Below are 24111 nucleotides of genomic sequence, written 5' to 3'. Positions count from 1 at the left end.
CATACCTGGCAGAGGAGGACCAGGAACAAGGAAGGGTGACGCATAAAAGCAGGTTTGCATTTTTTAAAAACCATGTAGATGAAGACACAGAAATGTTTCCTTTTGATGCTGTCAACTTTATTTCATTACAAAAATCCTAATATTTCAGGTAAAATAAGACAAAATGATGCAGCTGGTTCAGGAAATGGGCATGTCGTTGGAACAAAAGAAGAAAACTCCAGCCCAGCAGACCTTAAAGCCCTCAGACAAAAACCAGGTTTAATTTTCTCTTACGACATGGAGAGTAATCCAACAGGTTCTAATTCCAGCTCTCCTTTCTGATTACGTTTTCCTCCACGCCTGTAAAAGCTAATGGAAATCACCTGATGGGAGGTTTGAGGCTGGAGTGTAAATATTAACTCAACACTCACACTGGGAGGAACACATCTAGATATAAATATACAGCCAACTCTTCAGATGAGCCACAAAAACTGAATTTAAGTTCATCCTGCAGTAAAGTCCATTACTTCTGACAACTTTAGGAGGATTTTATAAACTAAAACGACAAGAGTTGAGCTGTAATTTATACTTTTTTCCTCTGGAATCGTCTAAAATAAAAGGATGAACGAAGGTTACTCACACTCTCTCTCGCTTTCTCCAACTGTTACCGGGTGATGACGCCATTAAGCAGCTATAAAGTGAATATTTCCAAGGCGACGGTCATGTCTAAGTCGCTTCTGCTGTGATCTGCGGCGCTCCGAGTTTCATTGTGAAAGTGCAGCGAGCGGGAGGCCCCACCCAGCAGCATGCTGATCAGATTAGAGGGCAGCCTGCTGCCATAACCCCAGACCTCTGCTCTTCCTCTCATTCCCTCCACACTGCAAAAACAAAATCTCACCAAGTATTTTTAGTCTCTGCTTCAGATATCTTAGTACACTTGGAATAAAACAAAACTAACTTATGAGTAACTTTTCAGCAAGATGCAGGTTGTTTCAAGTAAATATTTCCTTATCCTCAAGCCTGATTAATCGTGATTAATCGTAACTAATCTATTATTGAAATAATCATCAGCTAATTTAGTAACTAATTATTAACTAGAGAATTAAAACTGAAATAAACCACATATTCAGGGCAGTAATTAAGTCAAAACCGTACAGAAAATATATACACTTATGTCTGTCAATATGTTTTCACCAAAACTCCTCAAGTTTCAGTTCTTATCTATTAAAGCAATACTACATTTACAGAATAACATTTAATTTTTTTATTTAAAAAAGGGGTTGAACTATTTGTTTATTTGCATCCTTTAATGTGTTTCCGATTTTTTTTATAATAATAGTCTGTAAAATGTCCACAGAATCAGAATATGTAACTTTATGCTTGACTCATAAATAAGATCTGATCTTTCCTCTAGTCAGTGAACGCACCATGACCAGATGCCAACTGTATGCTAACAACAATCCCAGTCAGTCCTGAGGGAAAGTTAAATGGCATCAGTGGGTTTTTATTTCAAAATAAATTCATAGGAAGCACAAAAAGTGCTAAAGTTATTTAAAAATGAAACTTTATTTTGTTTCACTTAAAAAACACAAAGGTAATTTTGTAGTGAATTATTTTCTGGTCAAATAAAAAAACCTGTAGAATGTGAGAAATTTTTATCCAACTAATCGATTAACAATTTGAGTAATCGATAGATTAATCGATTATTAAAATAATCATTAGTTGTAGCTCTACTTAATGTTGATGAAAAAGTATCAATTGCACTGGCCGATGATTACACGTATAACATGGAAAAGTAAAATAATTAACTTTTTAAGGGACTATTTCTTGCTGAAAAGTTGCTTTAAGTTAGTTTTGTCTCATTTATAGTGTAGAAAGATGTTTACACTAGAAACTAAACCAAAAGTACTTGGTAAGATTTAATGTTTTTGCAGTACACGCCCTGCCTCCTCCCCTCTTCTTCATCTCCTAACCTCGTGTTCGCCTCTCGCTCACCCGGATTTGTGTCGGCTCCTCATGGCGGCGTTCGGGTCCCTCTTCCCTCCCTGGTCGAACATGGGATCCACGAACTTGAAGACGTGGGCAGAACCAAACTGCAGCGTGGATCCGGATCGCAGCACCGTGGTCTCCGTGATGCGCTGGCCGTCCACGAAGGTGTCGGCGTCGTGGCCGTGCGGCGTCACCGTCACCATGCCTTCGCTGTGCATCAGGTTGCAGTGGTGGGGCAGGATCCCCGGGCCGAGCAGCTGCAGAAACGCACCGAGAACAGAAGCAGAAGAAGAAACGTGCTGCAGCTCTGAAGTCGATTTAATCTGATGCACCAGATGGTTTGCTAAACAGAAACACCTGGAACCAAACAAGCTGCTGTTCTGTTTCAAATACATCAGCCTTTCATTAAAGACAAATATTTCTGCTCTTATTCAGTTTTTAAAACCAATAATAAATGATTTCCAGCTACAAACTGCAACAAGAAAAAACCAAAAAGCATGTTTCTCTGCAGGTTGTTTTTTTTGTTAAATACCAACAGAAAGACATTTTGCAGACACAAAATGTAACACAGAATCTCAACTTTTTAGTTCACATTGTAAAAATAAAATCTTACCAAACATTTTCTCTCATTTCCAGTGCAAATATCACAATGCAACTGAAATAAAATAAAACTAAATTTCAAGTAACTTTTCAGCAAGATATCAGATCTATAAGACAAAAATTCTTGAATATTGATTAAAAAGTACAACTTCCACTGACAGATTATTTATAACAAGATATTTTTCTCATATTATAGGTGAAATAATCTGTTAGTGGAACTAATGCTTCATCAATATTCAAATATCGACTTAAAACAAGTTCCTCTATCTTTCTGAAAAGTTACTTCTAAATTAGTTTTGTCTCATTTCAAGTGACCTGAGATATTTGCACAAAAACTGGACCAAAAATACTTGGTAAGATTGTTTTTTACAGTGTTTACATTGCAGAATCATTTTTATTAACTTTCCTTTATAGTCACCAGAATAAACTAAATATTCATATATTGATATATTCAAAATCACACAATACGTTTCGCATGCCAAAGAAAATGAAACTAATTGTGGGCAACAAAAACCAGGCAAAAAAAGAGAATAAAAATACTTAAAAACCTCAATGAAACAAACTGCTGCGGTTCAAAAAATGTTTTTCAAACAAGAACCTTGTTTTAATATTAAAAGAAATCCTCCTTTTAAAAACGTTAAACACTCGACACCAAAATGTTTGGTATCGAAGTCTGAATTTTTTCTCCTGTGTCAATAAATCCACTGGTATAACCGTAATTTATTGACATGGAATGTATGGAATGCCATAGAGTAGGGGATATGCCATTCCCCTACTCTGCACTAATACAATTTGAGTCTTTTTAAACATTTTTAACTGAATAAGAGTGAAGGGTGCTGATTAAAAAGTTGATTGTCGTCAAAACAACCAAATAAACTACAAATTATACCAATAATCATTCCTGTTTACACGAAATGCTGGGGGCGTTAAAAGGTCAAAGTTCAGCAGGTCTGGGTTACGTGCGCTCACCTGGATGGCGCCGTCCTCGGTGCAGTCCGAGCCGACCTCGGTGATGCTGTGCTGGAGCCGGTACAGCTTCGGTTTGTCTCTGGAGTCGGAGCCGTCTGGAAGCACAGAAGCTCTCAGGATTAGCGCCGATCGAACCGCAGCTGCTCGCTCAGCAAACCGCATTCAACCCAGCATTTCAAGAATAAATCAAAATCCAAAGTGATGTGAACAGATGTAAATGTGGAGAAGTTACTGATAATTAGTAAGCAAAGTTTAGTAAAAGCAAAGCAGAGAAGGAAAAAGGTCAACATAACCTTAACCGATATTCTATTTTTCTGTCTCTAGGATTGTGATAAATTATCTCAAACAAATAAAACTCCGACTTATACAACACTAAAAAGCTACAGTATTACTGCAACAAACTATTTAATTCAAAGATATTTTAAAAATTCTAAATCTTTATCGGTTGCAGCTAATAATAGCTTTAGTAACCGATTAATCGATTATTCTGACGATTAATTGGATAAAAAAAAATTCACATTCTACAAATTTCTGATTTAACCATGTAAGTCGTTTTTATACAAAATTAGAAATACATTTAAGATGCAAATAAATAATTAAATTCCTTTACATTAAATAAGGAGATAAACATTTTATTGCCAAAAACGCAGAAACAAAGCATCTTTTCAGTAATTCTGAACCAGGTGGAGGAAAAGTTTCCACTTGAGTTTTGGCTAAAATATTTCAACAGACAAAAGTGATTTTATCTTAAATGTGAAATGGATATTTTTTATGCAGTTTTGGTCTAATTACTGCTCTAAATATGTTATGTTTTAAAATTTTCTTTAGCAAATGCCCTTTTTTGAGTCCAGTTAACGATTATTTGAATAATCAATTAATCACGACTGATCCAATTAATCATTTCAGCCTTAGATTAAAAAAAACCTACAACGTCTCATATATACCATTTTTACTCCTGATTCGTTGTTTATGAATATCTGATTTAATCACTATAAAAAAGGAAACACTTTTTTAAGGAAATGTGTTGGCGCTCAGAGCAGAACAACCCCGGCAGCCGGGGCAAACAGGAAGTACGGTGCCGATTTTACCTTCTTGGTGCCGATAGGCGTAGTAGGCATAGTGATTCCCTCGGCCTACAGCAGGCAGGCAGGCAGGCAGGCGGGTAAGAGGCAGAAGGACACGTGCACAGGCCACACACACCCATAATTACACACACACACCCAGGCAACCAAAACATGCCATGAGAAAGTGGGAAAGAAAACAGACACATAGCAGAAGGTGAAAATGCAGCAAGGAGGAGAAATTATGCAGCAACAACTGATTAACCCCAGAAAGCATTCAAAGCGCAAAGTCAGTTCATACTGAAAATTAAACAGACGCCAATTCCTTACAGCTACAAACACCTTTTTCTTATAACTTGATCAATTTTACTAGATCCACAGGTTAAATAAAAATAAAAAAGATAATAAGTGCTGATTCTAGATCGTAAGTGGAAATCGCTTGTGGCAAAACTTTACTTTGTAAAGTTTTGAGTTGGAAGGTCAAAACTTTACAAAGTAAAAGATTGGAAATTAGCTGTAAAATTCTAACTAGCGAGTTTCTGTCAAATTTACTCCAAAAAACTAGGGATGCAGGATATATCAGCACCAAATCATCAGTATTGGGTGATGTTAATAATTTTTTTAACATATCGGTATTGGCCCGATAAATAAAACTGGGCCAACATTAACCAATCGATATTTGTTTCCATTTTGTTGCCATCTGTTTTAGCCAAATGTGTCAACACAGTAGAGAATATATCGACTACGACAGCAATATTAATATCTGATATCGGCCCAAATTTTCATACCGATACGTCCCTACAAAAACATCAGTACAAGTTCAATTTGAAACCAACTTCTTCCCACATCATGTCGAACTTTGGGTTTTAGCAGCCGATATGAAAAATTGGGCCGATATCAATATCCGATATGCTGTTATAGCAGATTACCAATATTTACCGATGTCATATTCACCACTGGTTCGACACCTCGGGAAAAAAAGACCAGAAAAAGAAGGCAACAAGATAAAAAATAAATATTGGTTGTTAATATTGGCCTGGTTTTATTTATTGGATAGTTATGTTTAAAAAAAAAAAGACAAATATCGGCCGATACCGATGTTTTTGCTGCATCCCTAGTTTTTAGAGATGAATAAACTAATCCGGACTGTATTACTTTATAACAATATAAAACCCTTCTTATTACATTTTCTTTATTTTTCAGCCAACATGGCTGTCACAGAAATAAAAGTAACCTTCACACACTCACACAGCCAGGCCTGGCAGCAATAAATCAGTCGCCAAACCAGCTTATAATCCCACTTCACCCACTACCAGAGACCAGTAAAACCCTGCAGTCAGTATGAAGTAGATGTGTTAGTTTTCTCCTGAATCAGGGCGTCGGGTTACCCAGAAACTCACCACCCAGAACCAGGTGGGTGGAAGTTTCTGGGTCACCTTTGGGTCAGGGAAGTTAATGATGTGGGATGATGAGGGTTACCAGAAGCAAAGAGAGAGGAGGGGGATCAGTAGCAAGAGACAAGCTGTTAGGGCAGACGGTAATCAGGGAAGGGCCACCAAAAATGACTAGAAAGCATCTTTTAATAATTTCATCAGGCTTAACACTAATCCAGGATTTTATGACAAAACTTACCTTTCACATTCCTACAAATAAATCTCAATATATTCGGTTTATCCTTCTACTTTAGTCTATATAATTTCAAGTAATTTGTCTTCCTTGCAGGCAAATACAGCTAAATGACTCATTTCAAACTGAACCTACAGGAAACGTAGCACTGCCACCTGCTGTCCGGATTCGGTCATAACAGGATGAGAATCTCCCCCTGAAGCTACTGGTCATTTTCCTGCTGCTACAGTGGCAGATAATATAAAATAATAAAATAATACATGTTGTGGTCGTACCTGGACTCAGCTCCACCAGGTAAGGCAGTTTCTCCGGCGGCATGGAGCCATCTTTCCCCCTGAGCCCCTTGTCGTCCTTCCTGCCCTTCCTGGCCTGGTAATCCGGAGGCCTCTTCTTCAGCTGGAACACCATCGCTCCTGATGCCGTAAAGAAACACAACTTTTACAAAAAACTCGGCAGAGTAAAATAAAATATAATAAAGCTTCAAAGCTGCAATTCAGAGCAAACACAAACCGGGACTTAACATCTGAAAATTGATCTTAGGAAAACAAATTTGGGGTACCGCAAGGCTCCATCCTAGGACTCCTCTTAAATAATATCTATATTCTCCCATCAGCTCAGGTTAGAACAGACAATAACATTTCACTTTGAAGCACTTTGAACTGCCTTGTTGCTGAAATTGATTTACAAAAGCTTGAGTCAGTTGTGTTGCTGTGGAGCAATTTCTTCTTTGTTTTTTTCAATTCAGTCACACAAAAGAGTCTTCAAGCATAATCCGCCTGCTAAAAGTCGCTCCACACAGCAAAAACACAAAATCTTACCAAGTATTTTCAGACTGGTTTCTAGTGCAAATACTTTAGTTCACTTGAAATAAGACAAAACTAACTTGCAGTCAATAATTCCTCAATATTCATGAGAAAGTACTTATTTTATTTCACTTGAGATTTAAGGAATTATTGACTTGCAACAAGCTCTTATATTTTACTGAAAAGTTTCTTCTAAGCTTTTGTCTTATTTCAAGTTTGCTAAGATATTTGCACCAGAAATTAGACTGAAATACTTGGTAAGAATTTGTGTTTTTGCAGGCTGATTGTCTCAGTTCAGATTTAAGTCCAAACTTTGACTAGGCCACTAAATAAGGGTGCACTGATTACAAGCCAGACCTGGCGAGCCTCAGAACCTTTATCCTGCTTCTTGGTTCTACATGTCTGGCACTAATACGCCCCGGGTGTGGCTAGTTAACCAATCCAAATAAATAAATAAATGTTTATGACAGTTAATTCATCATTTTACAATAGAAGCAATTAGACTTTGACATTGGCCGTTTGGTTTGGACACCTTTGTCCCGTTAATAAATACAATTATCTTTTGAAAACTTGTTTTTCTATTCACCCACCTTGTTTGCGTTTGGATTAAAATTTGTTTGTTTCAAGTGTTTGTTTAAAGCTTCTAAATCAAGTTCTGACAGGATAAAATGACAGAAGAAAATTTGGCAAAATGACTCAAGCAAAAATATGCATTCAGAGAAAAAAAAAAGCTGTAATGACAGCTCTGGAGCAGAAGGGGGCAGCAGCAATCAAAAGACAGCAGGAAGTGGATCCGGTTGGTTGGTTACCTCTGTCTGCAGGCCAGTCCCTGAGGATCTGCAGAGGGCAGTCCAGATCATCCAGGATCACCTCTTTACCAGTCTTCTCCTCCTGCTGCAAACATCCAGACAAATAAAAGTTAAAACGGGTTGAACCAGTTCCAAGACACATCTAATATGTTTACGAAGATTTTAATGACACTAAAAATATGTTTGAGTTTAAATGTAAAGCTTTTAATTGATTAAATTAATGCTGAATAGGAATACAAATTGATTTTAAGATGTTTAGATGAAAGGATCAAAGCTTGAAGCAAAGCTCGTTTTAACCAAAAATTCACCAAATACAGACAAAAACCTGCAGTTCTGTTAAAGTTTTGCAAGTTTTATAATGAAAGAAACTGAATTGGAATATTTTTTTTATTATTTTGCATATTTTAATATTTTAAATTTCCAAATAAATAAAAACAATAAATGAAACAAAAATAAAAAAACAAATGAAATGAATTATCAAGTTTCTAAACAAAATTGGCCTTTAAAAATATGAATTAAATTATTTAGTTCATTTTAATTTATCATGAGATTGTCTGATTATGTCATTTTTAAAGACTGATGTTTTGTTCAGGTATTCGCTACTTTTACTTGTAGTGCTGCTTCTACTTTAGTAAAACCATTAAGCAGGACTTGTTTGCTATGGTTTGGTGCAGCGGCTGGGTTTTTACCCGGGCTATGCAGTACTCTCTGGGGTTCTCCTTCTCCAGCCCGTACTTCTCCAGCGCCTCCACCACAGCGAAGTCGGCCGTGTCTCTGGTGGACATCAGGATGGTCTTGTAAGGGATGTTGGGCTTCAGGCTGTCAGCGTAAATCTTCAAAGTTCCCCCTGCAGACAGCAGAGCAATCGTTGCATTCAGATGAACCCAAACTAGGGCTGGACAACAAATCAATAACAAAAGACACGTGATCAATATCAATTGGTACAGCGTCTGACAGAATATTCAATAATTTCACAGAACTCCGATCCAGAACCGCACAGCATTCTAGCCAAGTTAGGTTGGTGGAATCAACTAACTCACTCATTCTTTGGTTGCCTAGCAACTCACTCATTCTTTGGTTGCCTAGCAACTCACTCATTCTTTGGTTGCCTAGCAACTCACTCATTCTTTGGTTGCCTAGCAACTCACTCATTCTTTGGTTGCCTAGCAACTCACTCATTCTTTGGTTGCCTAGCAACTCACTCATTCTTTGGTTGCCCAGCAACCACCTGCTGAGTAACTGGTGCAGCAGCAGCTTCAGATATCACCACTGTGCCTCGTAACGACTTAAAAATAAAACGGCATGGAGTAAAAACCGTGGATAAAACAGGAAAGGTAATGTCACAAGATCGGCAATATTTCAGATATTTATAATAAAAAAACTAACCAACAATTATCGATATCAACTGATATCGTGATAAAGTTTTCAGCCATGTCGCCCAGCTTCAAAACCAAAAGCATTGGAAGTGGGAGAAGACAGAGGAGGTCGATTTTTTCCACAGATTATCTGTTTCATACCAAACTATCACAACATTCTGCAGCTTTCATAAAGGGAACTTCCCACTTCCCCAAAATTACTTAGTACAGGTGAATTTTTCTAGTGTTTAAACAGGTAGATACTTGGAGTAAATGTCCAAAAGTTGACCTTAGAGGCACACACCCAGTTTTCAAAGAAACAAATTCAATTCAAAAATACTTTATTAATTCCCAAAAGGGAATTTAGATGTTGTTTTAACTCGTATAATCAAAGTTTCTTCAAAGTGCTGTAGACAGTGAGACTCCCCTGCAGGACTCTGTATTACAGCTTTATAAGGAATTTAGGTAAAAATTGTGTTAAAAAGTGTTTCAGAAATATTCCAGAGGTATTTTTAGAAGCTGTATTTTCTGCAGAGGAGAGTTTCTGCCTCACCAGCTGTCCGGACCAGACAGCGGTTAGAGCCGCTTTTAGAGCCGCTTCACTCGTCCTTCCATCTGTCTGTCTGGCGCAGCGATTAGGTAATGCCTGAGTCACAAACCCAACCAGTCAGCGTGTTTGTGCCATTCACTCCACATGCCTCTCAGTGTGTGTAAACATGCCGGCGTGAGACTTTCTAACAACATATGGCGCTCCTGGGGTTCGGTTACAGCCACGTCAAAAGATCAATGCCGACTACGACAACAAACATGGCTTCATCATCACCAAAACCTGCAGACCGAGACGCAACAGAACCGAGTCAGCGCATGAAAACGAGCTGCTACTGAAAACCATCGGCATAAACTTTGATTTAAACCTTTCTGTAGATCCTGATGAGAGTCCAAAGCAGCAGCAGCAGCGACCTGTGATGTTCAGGTCACTCTGCAGATTAACTCTGGGATCACATGAGACTCGACTCCAGCAAAACAAAGATTTATTCTAAAGCTTTATGCTTAGTTATGAAAATATAGCAGCATCTTCTCTGGAAAGGTTTTTTTTTTAGCTTTGCTTTTGGACTAAGTGGGTTTGGAGCCAAATAATCAGTGAGTCATATCAAAACAGAGAGGAAACATGCTAACATTAGCCTAGCATTTCAGCAAACTGTAGCTGTTAGGTCAAAATACTTGAAACAGAGAAAAAGAGATGGGATGTGCTTCACCGTCTTTAGTTTTCAAGGATGTACAATGATTCAGTGAAGGAACTAATAATTATAAATGTGTATTTTTTGGAGACAGATTGGTTTGGGGACAACATTTTAAAAATCCAGAATGCTCTCTGCCAAATATTTGATCCAGAAATGAATCTGAACAGGAAACAACTTGGGAGACTTAAAATCTTTTCAAATTATTGAAACCCTTTGACCTCCAGTAATGAAAACATCTGAACGTTTTTCCTGCTTTGCTCTGCATCTGGAGACCCAAACCGTGGTAACGGCATTGTTTTTGTTTCGTTGTAACGATCTGAGCAGCAGAATTTAAACGGCATCAACCAACGTTTAACGTACCCGACTCCGGCCTTCCATCGCTGCTCATGAACTCCTGCATCCGTTTCTCCAGTTTCTGCTGCCGCCTCCTCTTCATCACCACCTCCGGGTTGGAGATCGTCCTGGTGAAGCTGGTTTCTGGCATGTCCTTATAAACCTCCGCCGCCAGACGGTTGTTCTCTCTAAATCATCAAAATATGCAGACAGACGGTGGAGGATGTGGATTAAAAAAAGAAAAACACAGGAGGAGGAACAGACAGGTCAGAGGTCAAGCAGTGTGCAGCCGGTTTGGTTTACCCGTCCTCGCGGCTCAGAATCTGTTCGTCTCCGTCTGGGATCCGAGCAAACTCCTTTTCCCTCTTCTTCTTTTCCTTCTTCTCCTTCTTGGACAAAGTCCTTTTGAAGTTCTGTATCACTCCGTCTTTCTCCTTCTCCGGTCCGTTACTCTGACTCTTCTGGCGAGAATCAGACAAAAAGTAAATCAGAGCAAAAATGTTTCTGCAAAAAGAAACCAGGTTAGGAAAGAATCGAACTTCAGAGAGAAAGGAAAGAAGGAATAAAGCAGCAGGACTTCAGAGGGAGGGAGGAGTGGATGGATGGACAGACAGAGGCACAAATGGGCAGATGGACAAACAATATGTATGTATGGATGGATGGATGTGAGGGTTAATCAGTCAGAAACTCAGCAGCTAATGCTAATGCTAATGCTAAAGCTCCGTCTTTTTTGTGATGCGGCGCGATGTGGTGTGATGCGGAGCGATGCGGAGCGATGCAGCACGATGCGGAGCGAGGCAGCACGATGCGGAGCGATGCGGAGCGATGCAGCACGATGCAGAGCGATGCGGAGCGATGCAGCACGATGCGGAGCGATGCGGAGCGATGCGGAGCGATGGAGCGTGATGCGGCACGATGCGGAGCGATGCAGCATGATGCGGCACGATGCGGCACGATGCGGAGCGATGCAGCATGATGTGGCACGATGGAGCATGATGCGGCGCAATGCGGCACGATGCGGAGCGATGCAGCATGATGCGGAGCGAGGCAGCACGATGCGGAGCGATGCGGAGCGATGCAGCACGATGCAGAGCGATGCGGAGCGATGCAGCACGATGCGGAGCGATGCGGAGCGATGCGGAGCGATGGAGCGTGATGCGGCACGATGCGGAGCGATGCAGCATGATGCGGCACGATGCGGCACGATGCGGCACGATGCGGAGCGATGCAGCATGATGCGGCACGATGCGGAGCGATGCAGCATGATGTGGCACGATGGAGCATGATGCGGCGCAATGCGGCACGATGCGGAGCGATGCAGCATGATGCGGAGCGATGCGGCACGATGCGGAGCGATGCGGCACGATGCGGCACGATGCAGAGCGATGCAGCATGATGCGGCACGATGCGGCACGATGCGGCACGATGCGGAGCGATGCAGCATGATGCGGCACGATGCGGAGCGATGCAGCATGATGCGGCACGATGCGGAGCGATGCAGCATGATGCGGCACGATGCGGCACGATGCGGCACGATGCGGAGCGATGCAGCATGATGCGGCACGATGCGGAGCGATGCAGCATGATGTGGCACGATGGAGCATGATGCGGCGCAATGCGGAGCGATGCAGCATGTTGTGGTGTGACGCGGAGCGATGCAGCATGTTGTGGTGCGACGCGGAGCGATGCAGCATGTTGTGGTGCGACGCGGAGCGATGCAGCATGTTGTGGTGCGGTGCGGAGCGATGCAGCATGTTGTGGTGTGGTGTGGTGCGGTGCGGAGCGATGGAGCATGATGCGGCGCAATGCGGAGCGATGCAGCATGTTGTGGTGTGACGCGGAGCGATGCAGCATGTTGTGGTGGGACGCGGAGCGATGCAGCATGTTGTGGTGCGACGCGGAGCGATGCAGCATGTTGTGGTGCGACGCGGAGCGATGCAGCATGTTGTGGTGCGGTGCGGAGCGACGCAGCATGTTGTGGTGTGGTGTGGTGCGGTGCGGAGCGATGCAGCATGTTGTGGTGCGATGCGGAGCGATGCAGCATGTTGTGGTGCGATGCAGCATGATGTGGTGCGATGCGGCGTTCTGCGTCTCACCTTGGGCAGGACATCGTTCTCATTCTTCAGGACAAAGCGTCCCTCCCTGTCGTCTTTGTTCCAGTTGAGCTGAACCACCAGCGGCTTCTCGTCCAGGTCCAGCTGGCGCTCTTCTGAAACATAAAGCCAGCGGTTCATGCAGCAGTCGGCTGTCTGGGCCAGGAGCCGCACGGCCCACAGGACTCACCGCCACTGACGTGGACCTCGTACAGCGAGTACTTGGGCGACGACAGCATCCTCATGTCCGGCCTGAACTTCTCCGCCAAAGTCTCGATGACGTCCTGCGTCGTCGCCGTGCTGGAGACCCGGATGCACTTTGTGGCGAAGTTCCCGGCCACCCGGTCCTGGAAGTAGAACCGCATCACGCCATGGAACTCCAGGTCCTTTTGAGGAAAAAAGCATAACAAACGCAGCGTCCATTATGTGTTTATTTAGACTGGAAACTGCAAAAACATGAGCAGAATTTACAACAATTGTGTTTATATGCAGAATTAGACAACAATGAAAGAAAAAAGTAAACCGGCAGATAAAATAAACCTAAACTGTTGTTAATGTCAGACTGTGCTGCAAGATAATAACCATAATGGAGGATTTTTATTGAAAAAAAAAAAGTTTAGAACGTAGAAAATATGGAAAATGGTGAAGCTGCTTCTCACCAATCAAAGCTCTTTCAAAGTCAATGTTTGATTTCTGCCACATTCCATGCAAGACAAACTTTTGGTCACATGGGACAAAATGGGGAAATCAAAAGGACTTGTACAAAAAAAATGATCTAATCAATAATAAACTAAACATGTAATACTTTAAACAAATAAAATAATAGTCAGAAACGTCTTTGAATTATTACAGACAAAAAGCATAAAAAGGCTTTTGCATATTTAACTTATTTAAATAAGTTAAATATTTAACTTATTTAAAGAAATGCAGCCAATTTTTAGGTAACCACTGAAAAAATAAACATGTAATTTCTGAGCAGCAGAATCAGGATTTATTGCACTGTTTCGTTGAATATGCTTGCTTTAGCCAAGTTCAATAAAGTCAACTTTTGAGTAGAAGTCAAACAAATGTGATCTAAATTTAAATAAAAAATGAAAAGTTTATTTAAAGACTAATAATTGTTATAAAGAATGGCAAGACTTATTTTTTCAGACAGATTGCAATTTGCAAAATTTGAAGAGATCCGAATTAAATGGAAAATGGTAAATTATTTTTATACCACAGTTATTTTGTCTAATTTGTTTAATTTTAATGTCTAATTTGAGTCGAAACAACAACAAAAAAGAAAAACAGTTCCAGACACAATCATGAAAATCATGAAAATCATGGGCCATGAAAAGCCCCCGGACCACATTTTGGAAACTCCCCTTCATGTATGGACTGTGATTGTTGACATTTTCAGATGAGTTTATATTTTTAATTTAACTCTTTTTCAGTGGAAGAATCTTGAAGTGAATTGAACAAAAGCTAAACTTTTATTAAGGAGGAATTAAAAACTCAAACAAAACTAACCAGGTCAGAAACTTTACAGGTTTAAATTGGACAATTTAAAGTTAAATTGTTTTGAATTAAATCTCTTGAGTTCGTTTTGAGAGGAAATCTCCATTTTCCCCGTAATTAGAAGCAAATGACAGTAATTTCCAGGAAAAGCCCACTTCCTCCCTGACCTGTAAATCGAATCAATTAACTCCGCTTCAACTTTATTATCTCGTCTTCTCCCCCCTCTGGTTTGCGCCGCTTGTTTAAGGAAATCTCTCCTTCGGGCAAACAAACAGATACAAGCTCAAACATGGCCATTCGGCTCCTACAGCAATGGAGCAGAAAAGCCTGAAACGCAAACACGCCGTCGTTTTCTGATGCCGCCGGAGCGCACAGCAGTAAAAAGAAAAAAAAAAAAGAAAATTTGACCTCATGTTTCATCAGACGACACCAGAAACGTCTCACAAATTCCCAGCATTCCATTCTCCTTATGCGAGCGTTATCTGGTATCGAAAACCAAAGAAAAACAGATCTGCTTTCGCAGGTTTGTTGCATGAAGTAAGTCTGAAAGAATTAAAAGAGGAAATAACCTGAATCTACAGGAAGTCATCCGAGGACACATTTCCTCAGAATTTGAATATTAAATTAAAAAACGCCATGTCAGCATTTGAGCAACAGTTAAAGGCAGGGATGTCCAAAATGCGGTCCGGGGGCCATTTGTGGCCCTTGGAAAGATTCTGTGTGGTCCACAATTCACGAATATCACAGCTTTATGCGCTTAAAACAAATTAAAGTGAAAAGAGGCCGAAGACAAATCAAAATCTTCTTTTGTCAACTTCATTTTTTTGCTTTCATTTTAATTTGATAGTACAAAGTAGGGCTGAAATGATTAGTTTAATAACCCTCAAATAATTTAGTAATCGATTAATCATTAACTAGATTATACGCTGTGTAAAAATGACCATTTTGCTGACATTACAACACACAAAGCAGTAATAAATCCAAAACTGTACAAAAAATACATAATTTTATTCTGTTTTAGGCAGTTCAAAAGGAGTTCATGTGCAGATTTTAATGTATTTGTATTATAAAAAACAACTCTTTAGTTAAATGAGAGATCTGTCACATGTGCCAATTTTTATGTGATTAATCAGCAGAAAAATCGGTTAAGCGATAACCAAAATAATAATTTGTTGCCTCTAGCAACTTTTACTTGACTGTCAGAAAAATTGATTAATCTATAACTAAAATAATTATTTGCTGCCTCCAGCAACTTTTACTTGAAAGTAGGAAGAGGGCGCACCCATTTATGAAACCAGGCTAAATGAGAATGTTTAAAAAAGAAAGGGAGAGAGTTGGATCGAGTTCTTTTAGCCTAGAAACGCCTCCAAAAACATCGTCAAAATATTGCATATTTAGTTTGTTTTTACAATGGAATCATTTTAGGTTTTAGATTGTCATTTCATAACAAAAAATACTAAATTTTTGTTGCCACGGCTGCTTTTAGCTTCACAGTTGTGGCCCTCGGTGCAAAAGTTTGGACACCCTGAACTAACGTGAGACGGGAGCTGATGGAGTCCGATGTATTCAGAAACTGAGAAAAAAAAACTCAAAAGATGCAAGAAAAGGCAGGAAACTGATAGAGATGTTTACATTTTTCTACACAGCAACACTTTCTTTCCCTCGTTTGTTTGGTGGAGTGGAAACGCTGAGCGCAGTTTCGATCGGCGGCGACGGGTGGAGTCAGGAATGTGTGTCTGTGTGTGTGTTGTGATTTACTGCTGGAATGTGGGTCATCGCGGGTTGCCGTTGTCAAGCTTGCGTAACCGTTAGTAACTGTTACTGTGGAGACACTAGTCTTCTTGGTTTCAAACAAAGCCAGGCTCAGAGAGAGAGAAAGAGAGAAGTGGATAATTAACGCGGCGGTCAGCAGGACCGCAGTCACAACGGCCCAGTCCAAACACACACGCAGTTCAAGTTCAAGGCAGAAGCGTCGCTGCTGCATTTAATGTGTCCAACTCAACTCTGAACACCAGATGGCACCCAAAAAAAAATAGCAAAACGCTACAAAACGCCAGCTGCTGCTATGCTTCACAACCAACGCTAGCTCTGTTAGCGCCAGGCTACTCATTAAAACCTTTCAGCTTCATTGAAGGAGCAAAACCTTAACGATGTTATACTTAAGTACACAAGGTTCAAGTTAACCCCTTACACTGCAAAAACACAAAATCTTACCAAGTCATTTCTAGGGAAAAATATCTTAGTTCACTTAAAAGACAAAATTAACTTACAAGTAAATTTCAGCAAGAAATGACAGCTTGTTTTAAGCCAATAATTCCTTAATATTGATTTAAAAAGGACCAATTCCATTGACAGATTATTTCACTTTTAAGACATTTTCCCTTGAAATAATCTGCCAGTTGAACTAGTACTTTTTAAATCAATATTAAGGAATTATTGACTTCAAACAAGCTCCTGTATCTTGATGAAAATTTGCTTCCAAGTTAGTTTTGTCTTATTTCAAGTCCACTAAGATATTTGCACTAGAAACTAGACCAAAATTACTTGGTGAGATTTTGTGTTTTGCAGTGTAAAGCTGCTCAAAACGTCATGCCAAAAGTTAATTTTATACATCTCAGAAACTACAGGGATTATCTGAATTGTTCTGGTATCAAAATGAAGCTCAAACTAGAAAGCTAGAAATAATCACTAATATTACTGATAGGGTTCAGTCGAGTAAAATATTTAATCAGATTAATCACCGTTTATTTTTGTAGCTTGAAATATAAATATACATGCAGTTCTGGTTCTTGTAGGAATGATTCCCTGGTCAAGCCCCGCCTTCTGCTGCAATTCAACCAATTAAAATCAGAGAATTTATCTCTTTTTGTAGCAGAAAGCAGGTAATGTAGATTGATAGTACTCAACAGCAACTAAGAGAAACTTAATCTACTTCATATGCATACAATAGTAAACCTGCTCAGGGAACTACTGACATATTTAATTTCCTAGTTCTTTCTGATGCAGCCCAATCCAATGAAACTCAGTCACAGAGTAAAGATTCAGATACAATTAATTACATAATACGGTCAAGTCCAGTCATGAAGTAAAGCCAATTGTTATAGGACAATTTAAGGAAACCCTGATAGTTGTATTGACTTTGTAGAATTGACTCATCAACAAACAAGTTTACTCAAGTTCAGTGGAACACACACACACACACACTCTCTCTCTCTCTCTCTCTACTGCTGCTATTGGCCCAGAGCTGCATACTTGTACCCTGCATGCATGTGTGCATGCCTCTGTGCAACATTCCCCATTCCTGAACAACAAAGAGCTGTGGCTCTAAAAAAAAAAAAAAAATCAAGGGTTGAACTCTTCATTTTGGATTTTTGTTAAGCTGCACAGAAAGACCAGAGGTTAAAACATAAAAGAAGAACAGTGATTTAATTTACTTTTAAGATGTTTGGTTGGGACAATGCACATTGACATTTCTGTTCTCCCTGGACAACACTCACTATGTTTTGCTTATTTATTTTATTATTAATGGACCCTTGCAACAAAATTTTGCTATATATTTATATTTTAAATGTACAGTTCAACGGCGATAAAGTGTCTATGTCTCAAAACAAAGCTTATAAAAACAAGGTTAAAATGACTTAACTACGGTAAACACATTTTGTCTAAAAGGTTTAATCAATACAAAGAAATACAAAACAAGGAAACTACAACAAAATTATAAAAAGAATAAGTAGTAAATAAAACGATCTACACATCCGTTGATTTTCTTTATCACATTAACTATGTTAATAATTATAAGATGCAACACTCATCCAGCTGTAGAATATCTTCAAAACAGAAACCAAAACATAAAAACTAATCTATTCCAGCATGGGCCTGATTTTTTTTTTTTTTTTTACTTGAATCTCAAAATATCCTGAATTAAAATGTTTTTAATTTTATCCTCCTGCTGCATGAAATCATTTTTTCCTAATTATGCACACATATTCATCTCTAATCTGAGCAAATGAACCAACTCGGTGTAATTACTGTAAGTCAGAGCGCTGCAGGGCTCTGTGCTGCATCTTAATCCCTCGTCTCCGCCGCGTAAAGCAAAGACGTTCACACACAATGACTGATACTTCACGCTAAACCTGCAAGCTTCAGAGACAGAACTATTTATGATCCAGAAAGAAAGTAGGTCAAGTCTGCAGATAGCTGCTATACGGCAGATCTAAAGTGCGTCTAAGCTGGAAGTTGACATGCAGAGATGTTTGTGACTTCTACTATCGGGGTGTTTAATGATTAACAACGTGGCTGCAGTCAATGCAACATTTCTCTCACCAAAACATGGAGAAGATTTTCTAGCAGAATATGCAGAACTGAACCTACTTCAGCTTTTCTGACAAGAAAAAAGAGCAGGGCTCTGGAAATGTGAATCTTTCAGTGTCTAATGTAGCAGTTCTCAACATGGGCAGTACCGCCCCCCAGGGGGTGTTCAGAGGACGGCAGGGGGCGCTGGCGGACATTTTTACAAAAGGAGGGCGCTGGGATGCCTTTGGGGGGCGTTTGGTCAAAGGTAAACTTTACACCTTAAATGCACAACAATGCCAGTTTAGACTCTGAGCAACTTGGTAAAACTGTATTGTTTAACATTAAATCATGCTTGGCTGCAACTGTATCGATGGCAGCTCTTCTTCCATTCAGTGTTTGTAGCTTCTGTTAGCTTCTTGGCGCAGCTCCGTTCTCCTGCTACTGGTAGCTAAAATCACGATACCCTCACTTTGTATCTCTCTGAAAAATGAACCCATTTAAATAAAGAAATCCCTCCATGGTGATACCACGATAGAGGGCCTTCATTTTATAGCGATAACACCAGAGCTGTAAGTGGTCCGGTATGAAACGGGGGTGATAGAACAACACGGCACTTTTAAATTTCAATAATCAGAATGCAGAAATTATTTCCGTTGTTTTAAAAGGTTTATGTCAGTCTGCCTTTTCCCCATCGATACGCTTCCCGACCACCCTGCACCTTAGGGGGTTAAAATAATAAAGACGCCATTACGCAAAACTCTGAAACAGGAGAAGCAGGACATAAAACGGAGCGATGAACTAGATGTGAATTATGGCATAAAAACAGAGAATCCGACGTTGAACAGTGAAAAATCAACACATGATGTGAAACATGACGATTTGGCGGCGCAGCAGGTGATGAGTGAAAATTAATGATGGTGAGCGTCAATACATGATAAAATAAATCTAGCAACAGGAAAGAAACTAAAGTGGACATAGCAATAAACCAAGAGAGGATAATAATCAAAGGAAACTAAATGGAAATGAATGAAGAACAAAATGCAAGAATAAACTAAGAAACTAAAGTAAATACAGAGGAATAAACTGGTATGGCAAGACCTTTCAATCAATAATTAATACAGAGTCTGTATGGCAAGAATAAACGGACACTATTTCCAGATAAAAGGTAAAATAATATTGTTGAAGTGCCATGGGTTTGTTTAGACCACATCTACTACTGAGAATAAATGTATCTTACCGACCATAACAGTGAATAACTGATCACTTATTTATGTTTTTAATTAGACCTGGATAAAGGCCAGGGGGGCGCTGGCCCAAAAAAGGTTGAGAAACACTGGTCTAATGATTCAACTCCAATTTTTAGGCTCATGATTCGATTCAGAAACTATTTTTAATTCTGAAACCAATTTTTCTATTAAAATAAAACTATAGATTCTGTTTAAATTATGTGAATAACAAGAAACAAAAGACTGTAAGCAAATATAACATTTATTTAAAATGATATACAGTTCCATCCTGTCATCAGTAATAAACAAAAATAGGCTTCTGCAAAAAAATCTCTCTTAAATTACCAGATTAAGATTAGCTTAGCTGACTGGCTTTTTCTTGAATAAAAACATATAATCAAATAATTATTTTTAAAAAATTAAATAGATATTTAAATATTGATGTGTATTTTGAATCGATTCAGAATTCCCAGGACTAGGAGTTGATTATTTTTTTCTGCATCTCTAAAATAAAAACTCAGTTAAAAATAATTTTAAAAACAAAATCTTACCAAGTATTTATGGTCCAGCTTTTAGTGCAAATATCTTAGTACATTTGAAATGAGACAAAACTAACTTACAAGAAACTTTTCAGCGAGATTTAAGAGCTCGTTTTAAGTCAATAATGCCTTAATATTGATGTAAAAAGTACTAATCCCATTGACAGATTATTTCACTTATAACATGAGAAACATGTATTGTTAGAAGTGAAAATAATCTAACAATTGAACCAGTACTTTTTAAATCAATAATAAGGAATTACTAACTTAAAACAAGCTCTTATTTCTTGCAGAAAAGTTACCACTAAGTTAGTTTTGTCTCATTTCAAGGGCACCAAGAAACTAGACCAAAATTAGTTGGTAGGATTTTGTGTTTTTGCACCGAGAGGAAAACAACCAAGCAAACAGGCTAACCAATAAGCACTTCTTCATTTGAACTGCACTTATTTTATGTTTTGTGATGACCTGATGGAGTTGGTTTTCTTAATAAAGTTGGTTTTTTGGCACTACGAGTGTTCCAGGAGTTAGATTTATTTTATTGCCCCTCTGCACACACCCCAGAAACATCTGGATTTAATTACTAGCTCAGAAAGCAAATTTGCAAAAATGAGCAATTTCACACACAACTAAACTAAAATCTAACTCTAGAACTGTACGACTATTAGCTAATAAACTAATTACAATCTTTTTTTTGGGGGGGGAGGGGGTGTATCTGTTAATTTTGTGAGCAGCAGGGCATCATTTTGCTACATTTGGCAAATCTCTGCTATATTTTGTGTGCACAGCTAGCAAAACTTTAATTCACACAGGGCATATTATTTTGCTGATTTTGCACAAGTGTGAGGTTTATTCAGGTTTATAAAACAAACAACTTTTTCTCTCAGTTTTGTTCATGAATCGTTAAGCATAATGAAAAGTGACAAACCAAATCTATACCAAAGAGTCATATCAAAACAGACAGCAATAAGGCTAGCATTAGCCTAGCGACTCAGAAACGTTATCTGAATGAAACTCTGGAGCTCACTGCTTTTCTAAGTCATTGGTGAGGAAATGGGACAATCACCATACTGTTTTACACCATGTGATAATAATGGAGTAATGGCGTTATTTCACTGTAATCAGGTAAGGAAGCCAGCAGGAGACATAAATAATCCTGATCATTACTTCCTTAAATAGCAGTTTATTTAAGGAATATAACTGGACTACAAAGATGGCATACTGTTTTGTTTATTTGGATAACTTCTGTAAATATACAAACAGTCCTATTATAAAGCTCTATCAAATTTAGTCAAATAATGAAAAAACTATGAAATATTTTGGTGTTAAAATCTGTAAGTTGGGGAGGAATAAGTTTTGTTTCTATCATAACATTCATAGGATCAACAACTCTGTGTTTTAATGATCTCTGTTCGGTCTGAGCAGCAGTAACAAAACCACTGAAGATCCTCCTTCAAGTGCTGCATGTTTTCATTTCAAAAAGCCCCAACACACACACACACACATATTTGTATCTCTTTCATTTCAGCGCAGGAATGCTGTACGCCCAGTTATAAAAGTTACACTAAACACAAGTGGATTAACTGTAAAATGTCTGCCAGACTGAGACAAAAGAACCGCTGTGGCGAGGAAATCCGCTTTAAACAGACAACCTTAAGTCCACCCATGAAGCTTTCTGGGGAAAAAAAAAACCCTCCAGGTCAAAGTTCTCCAACGGCAGAGGTCAAAGGTCAGGTCTCGGTTTGTATGAGAAAGTGAGTTGATTTCACACACTGGCCACCTGAAACCGGTCCCACCTGCTGCTCATCCCTCACCCAGGTCAGGTTTACGGGCAGGAAGAGTTCAACCTTATGGACAATAAGTCTCTGCTTTTAAACCTGAAAATTTATATGGACTTCATGGAAGATAAATACTGGTCTCATATATCAGGGTGAACTTGAGTTTAAGAGTGATTTAATTCATCTTAGAGGAACCTAGAGCGTTTTCAGGCGTAATAAACCCAACTACTCAGACAGAAACAGATTTATCTTCTGCTGACAGATTATGATCAACTCAAAGGCAAACTAAATAATCAAAAACTACTGATTCCTAACAGTTTGATGCAAGTTTGCCAGACAAGGTTGATATAACAACAACGTATTTTGGTGCCAAGCCGTTGAGTGATTTATAAACTAGGGAAAGTGTTTTAATTTGAATCATTTTAGATTAGATCTGTGAAGACGCTGTTGCAGTAATCAATGTGACTAAAGATAAATACATGGATGAGTTTCTCTAGATCTTACTCTGACATTAGTCCTCTGATCCTGGAGATGCTCTTCAGGTGATAGAAGGCCGACTTTGTAACCGTCTTTATGTGAAGGTTCATGTCAGAGTCCACCAGGTTTCAGGCCTGATCGCTGGTATTCTAGTTGTGACTGTAGATTTTTCTTCTATACGTCCAAAGATAACTCCAGTCCTGTTTCTGTTTAGCTGAAGAAAGTTTTAGCATCTTCATGCATTATGGGCTGAGCGTCTTTTCTGTAAAACATAAAGCCCTATGCAACTTTCAAGATGTCTTCTCAAAATCATTCAGTTTACTCCTAGACAGTTCAGCCTGAATAAAAACCCAGAAACTAACAATTTCAATCAATATTTTCTATTAGTTCAGAATATGCATTTACATTTGGTTCTCCCATAAAATTGTTGTTTTGAAACCATTTTCAAGTGATATAATGGTAATGGCATAATAATGGAAGAACATCTTCTCAAAGATTAACAAGTTTTAAGTTCTAATGGACGACATTTGAAATATCCATAATATGAAGTCTCTGTAAACAAAGTTGTCCTTCAAAAAAAAGGCTAGCTGAGACCAAAACACCAGTTTTTGGTAGAAAGACAGAAAAGAGAAAAATCATCAATCATACAAATGGAAATGATTTAACTCATTTCAATTTATCAAATGATTTATTGCCTATTGTGACAGCCTTATGCAACCTGCTTTACTTGTTTACATTACAAACTTCTCTTTCAGGCAGATCAGAACTTGTGTTTTTTCTTTTTATAAAATAATAAAATCATTTTAGACATCAAGATCTCTAACTTTGATTCCGGCTTTTTAAAGAAAGAATCAAACACTTTGTTTTTATGAAGAGAATCCAAAAGATAAAAGCATAAAAGTACAAGATCCACAATTTTTTATGCAAATTATTTATAAATTTCTCCATCAAAGACTTTTGTGCTCTGTGTATTAACGCTGGCTGCAGGCTGTTATATTTGGCACGCATCAGAACTGTAAAACATTCATAAATACTTGGGGCTGTTGCATTTTTCTCAGAAGATGCTCGCAGGTATCCTCTTCAAAGTCTCATCTGCTCCCTCATTGTCTTTCTATGATTATAATACAACAACCCGCCTGGTTCTCTGACCAAAGGGACCCTTATTTTCATTTTAGAAGGACTACAAACACGACTCCTGTTCGAGCTTAAAAGCAGAGAAACACCGATTCAAAACATGCAACAAGAAGAGAAACAAAAACGAAATAAAAATCCAGGTTTTAATCAGAAACAACCGTCAACACATCCACACACCACTATATCTTGTTTATGTTGATCTTTCCTCCACGTTTCAACCATAAAAATAGCAGGTCTTTTGATGCGTGTGTGTGTGTGTGTGTGTGTGTGTGTGTGTGTGCGTGCATGGTAGGCAGGGGGTTATCAGGT

The 24111-nt window shown here is 38.9% G+C and overlaps 1 protein-coding gene across 14 annotated transcripts in view; it reads right to left on the bottom strand.

The window, feature by feature from the left end:
- afdna (afadin, adherens junction formation factor a) overlaps window positions 1–24111 on the bottom strand; it is a 106122-nt gene that overhangs the window by 58050 nt on the left and 23961 nt on the right. For 7 of the 14 annotated variants that reach the window (XR_015761772.1, XR_015761771.1, XM_088001855.1 and 4 more), the window contains exons 2-11: window positions 13049–13244; window positions 12862–12974; window positions 11069–11226; window positions 10793–10953; window positions 8526–8683; window positions 7837–7921; window positions 6500–6637; window positions 4626–4670; window positions 3538–3632; window positions 1975–2225 (exon numbers count right to left, since the gene is read on the bottom strand). Coding sequence is in view for 12 of the 14 variants with exons in the window: in XM_088001855.1 (XP_087857981.1) it covers window positions 1975–2225; window positions 3538–3632; window positions 4626–4670; window positions 6500–6637; window positions 7837–7921; window positions 8526–8683; window positions 10793–10953; window positions 11069–11226; window positions 12862–12974; window positions 13049–13244 (1400 nt within the window). In the remaining 2 variants the exon portion in view is untranslated. The remainder of the gene's footprint in view (window positions 1–1974; window positions 2226–3537; window positions 3633–4625; window positions 4671–6499; window positions 6638–7836; window positions 7922–8525; window positions 8684–10792; window positions 10954–11068; window positions 11227–12861; window positions 12975–13048; window positions 13245–24111) is intronic. The other 7 variants (XM_088001857.1, XM_088001866.1, XM_088001856.1 and 4 more) reach the window with 6 other exon arrangements.

The sequence above is a fragment of the Poecilia mexicana genome, unplaced genomic scaffold (assembly GCF_051168715.1).
Source record: "Poecilia mexicana isolate PSO_F unplaced genomic scaffold, ASM5116871v1 scaffold_21, whole genome shotgun sequence".
Taxonomy (NCBI): domain Eukaryota; kingdom Metazoa; phylum Chordata; class Actinopteri; order Cyprinodontiformes; family Poeciliidae; genus Poecilia; species Poecilia mexicana.
This window is presented reverse-complemented; position numbering and strand designations above follow the sequence as displayed.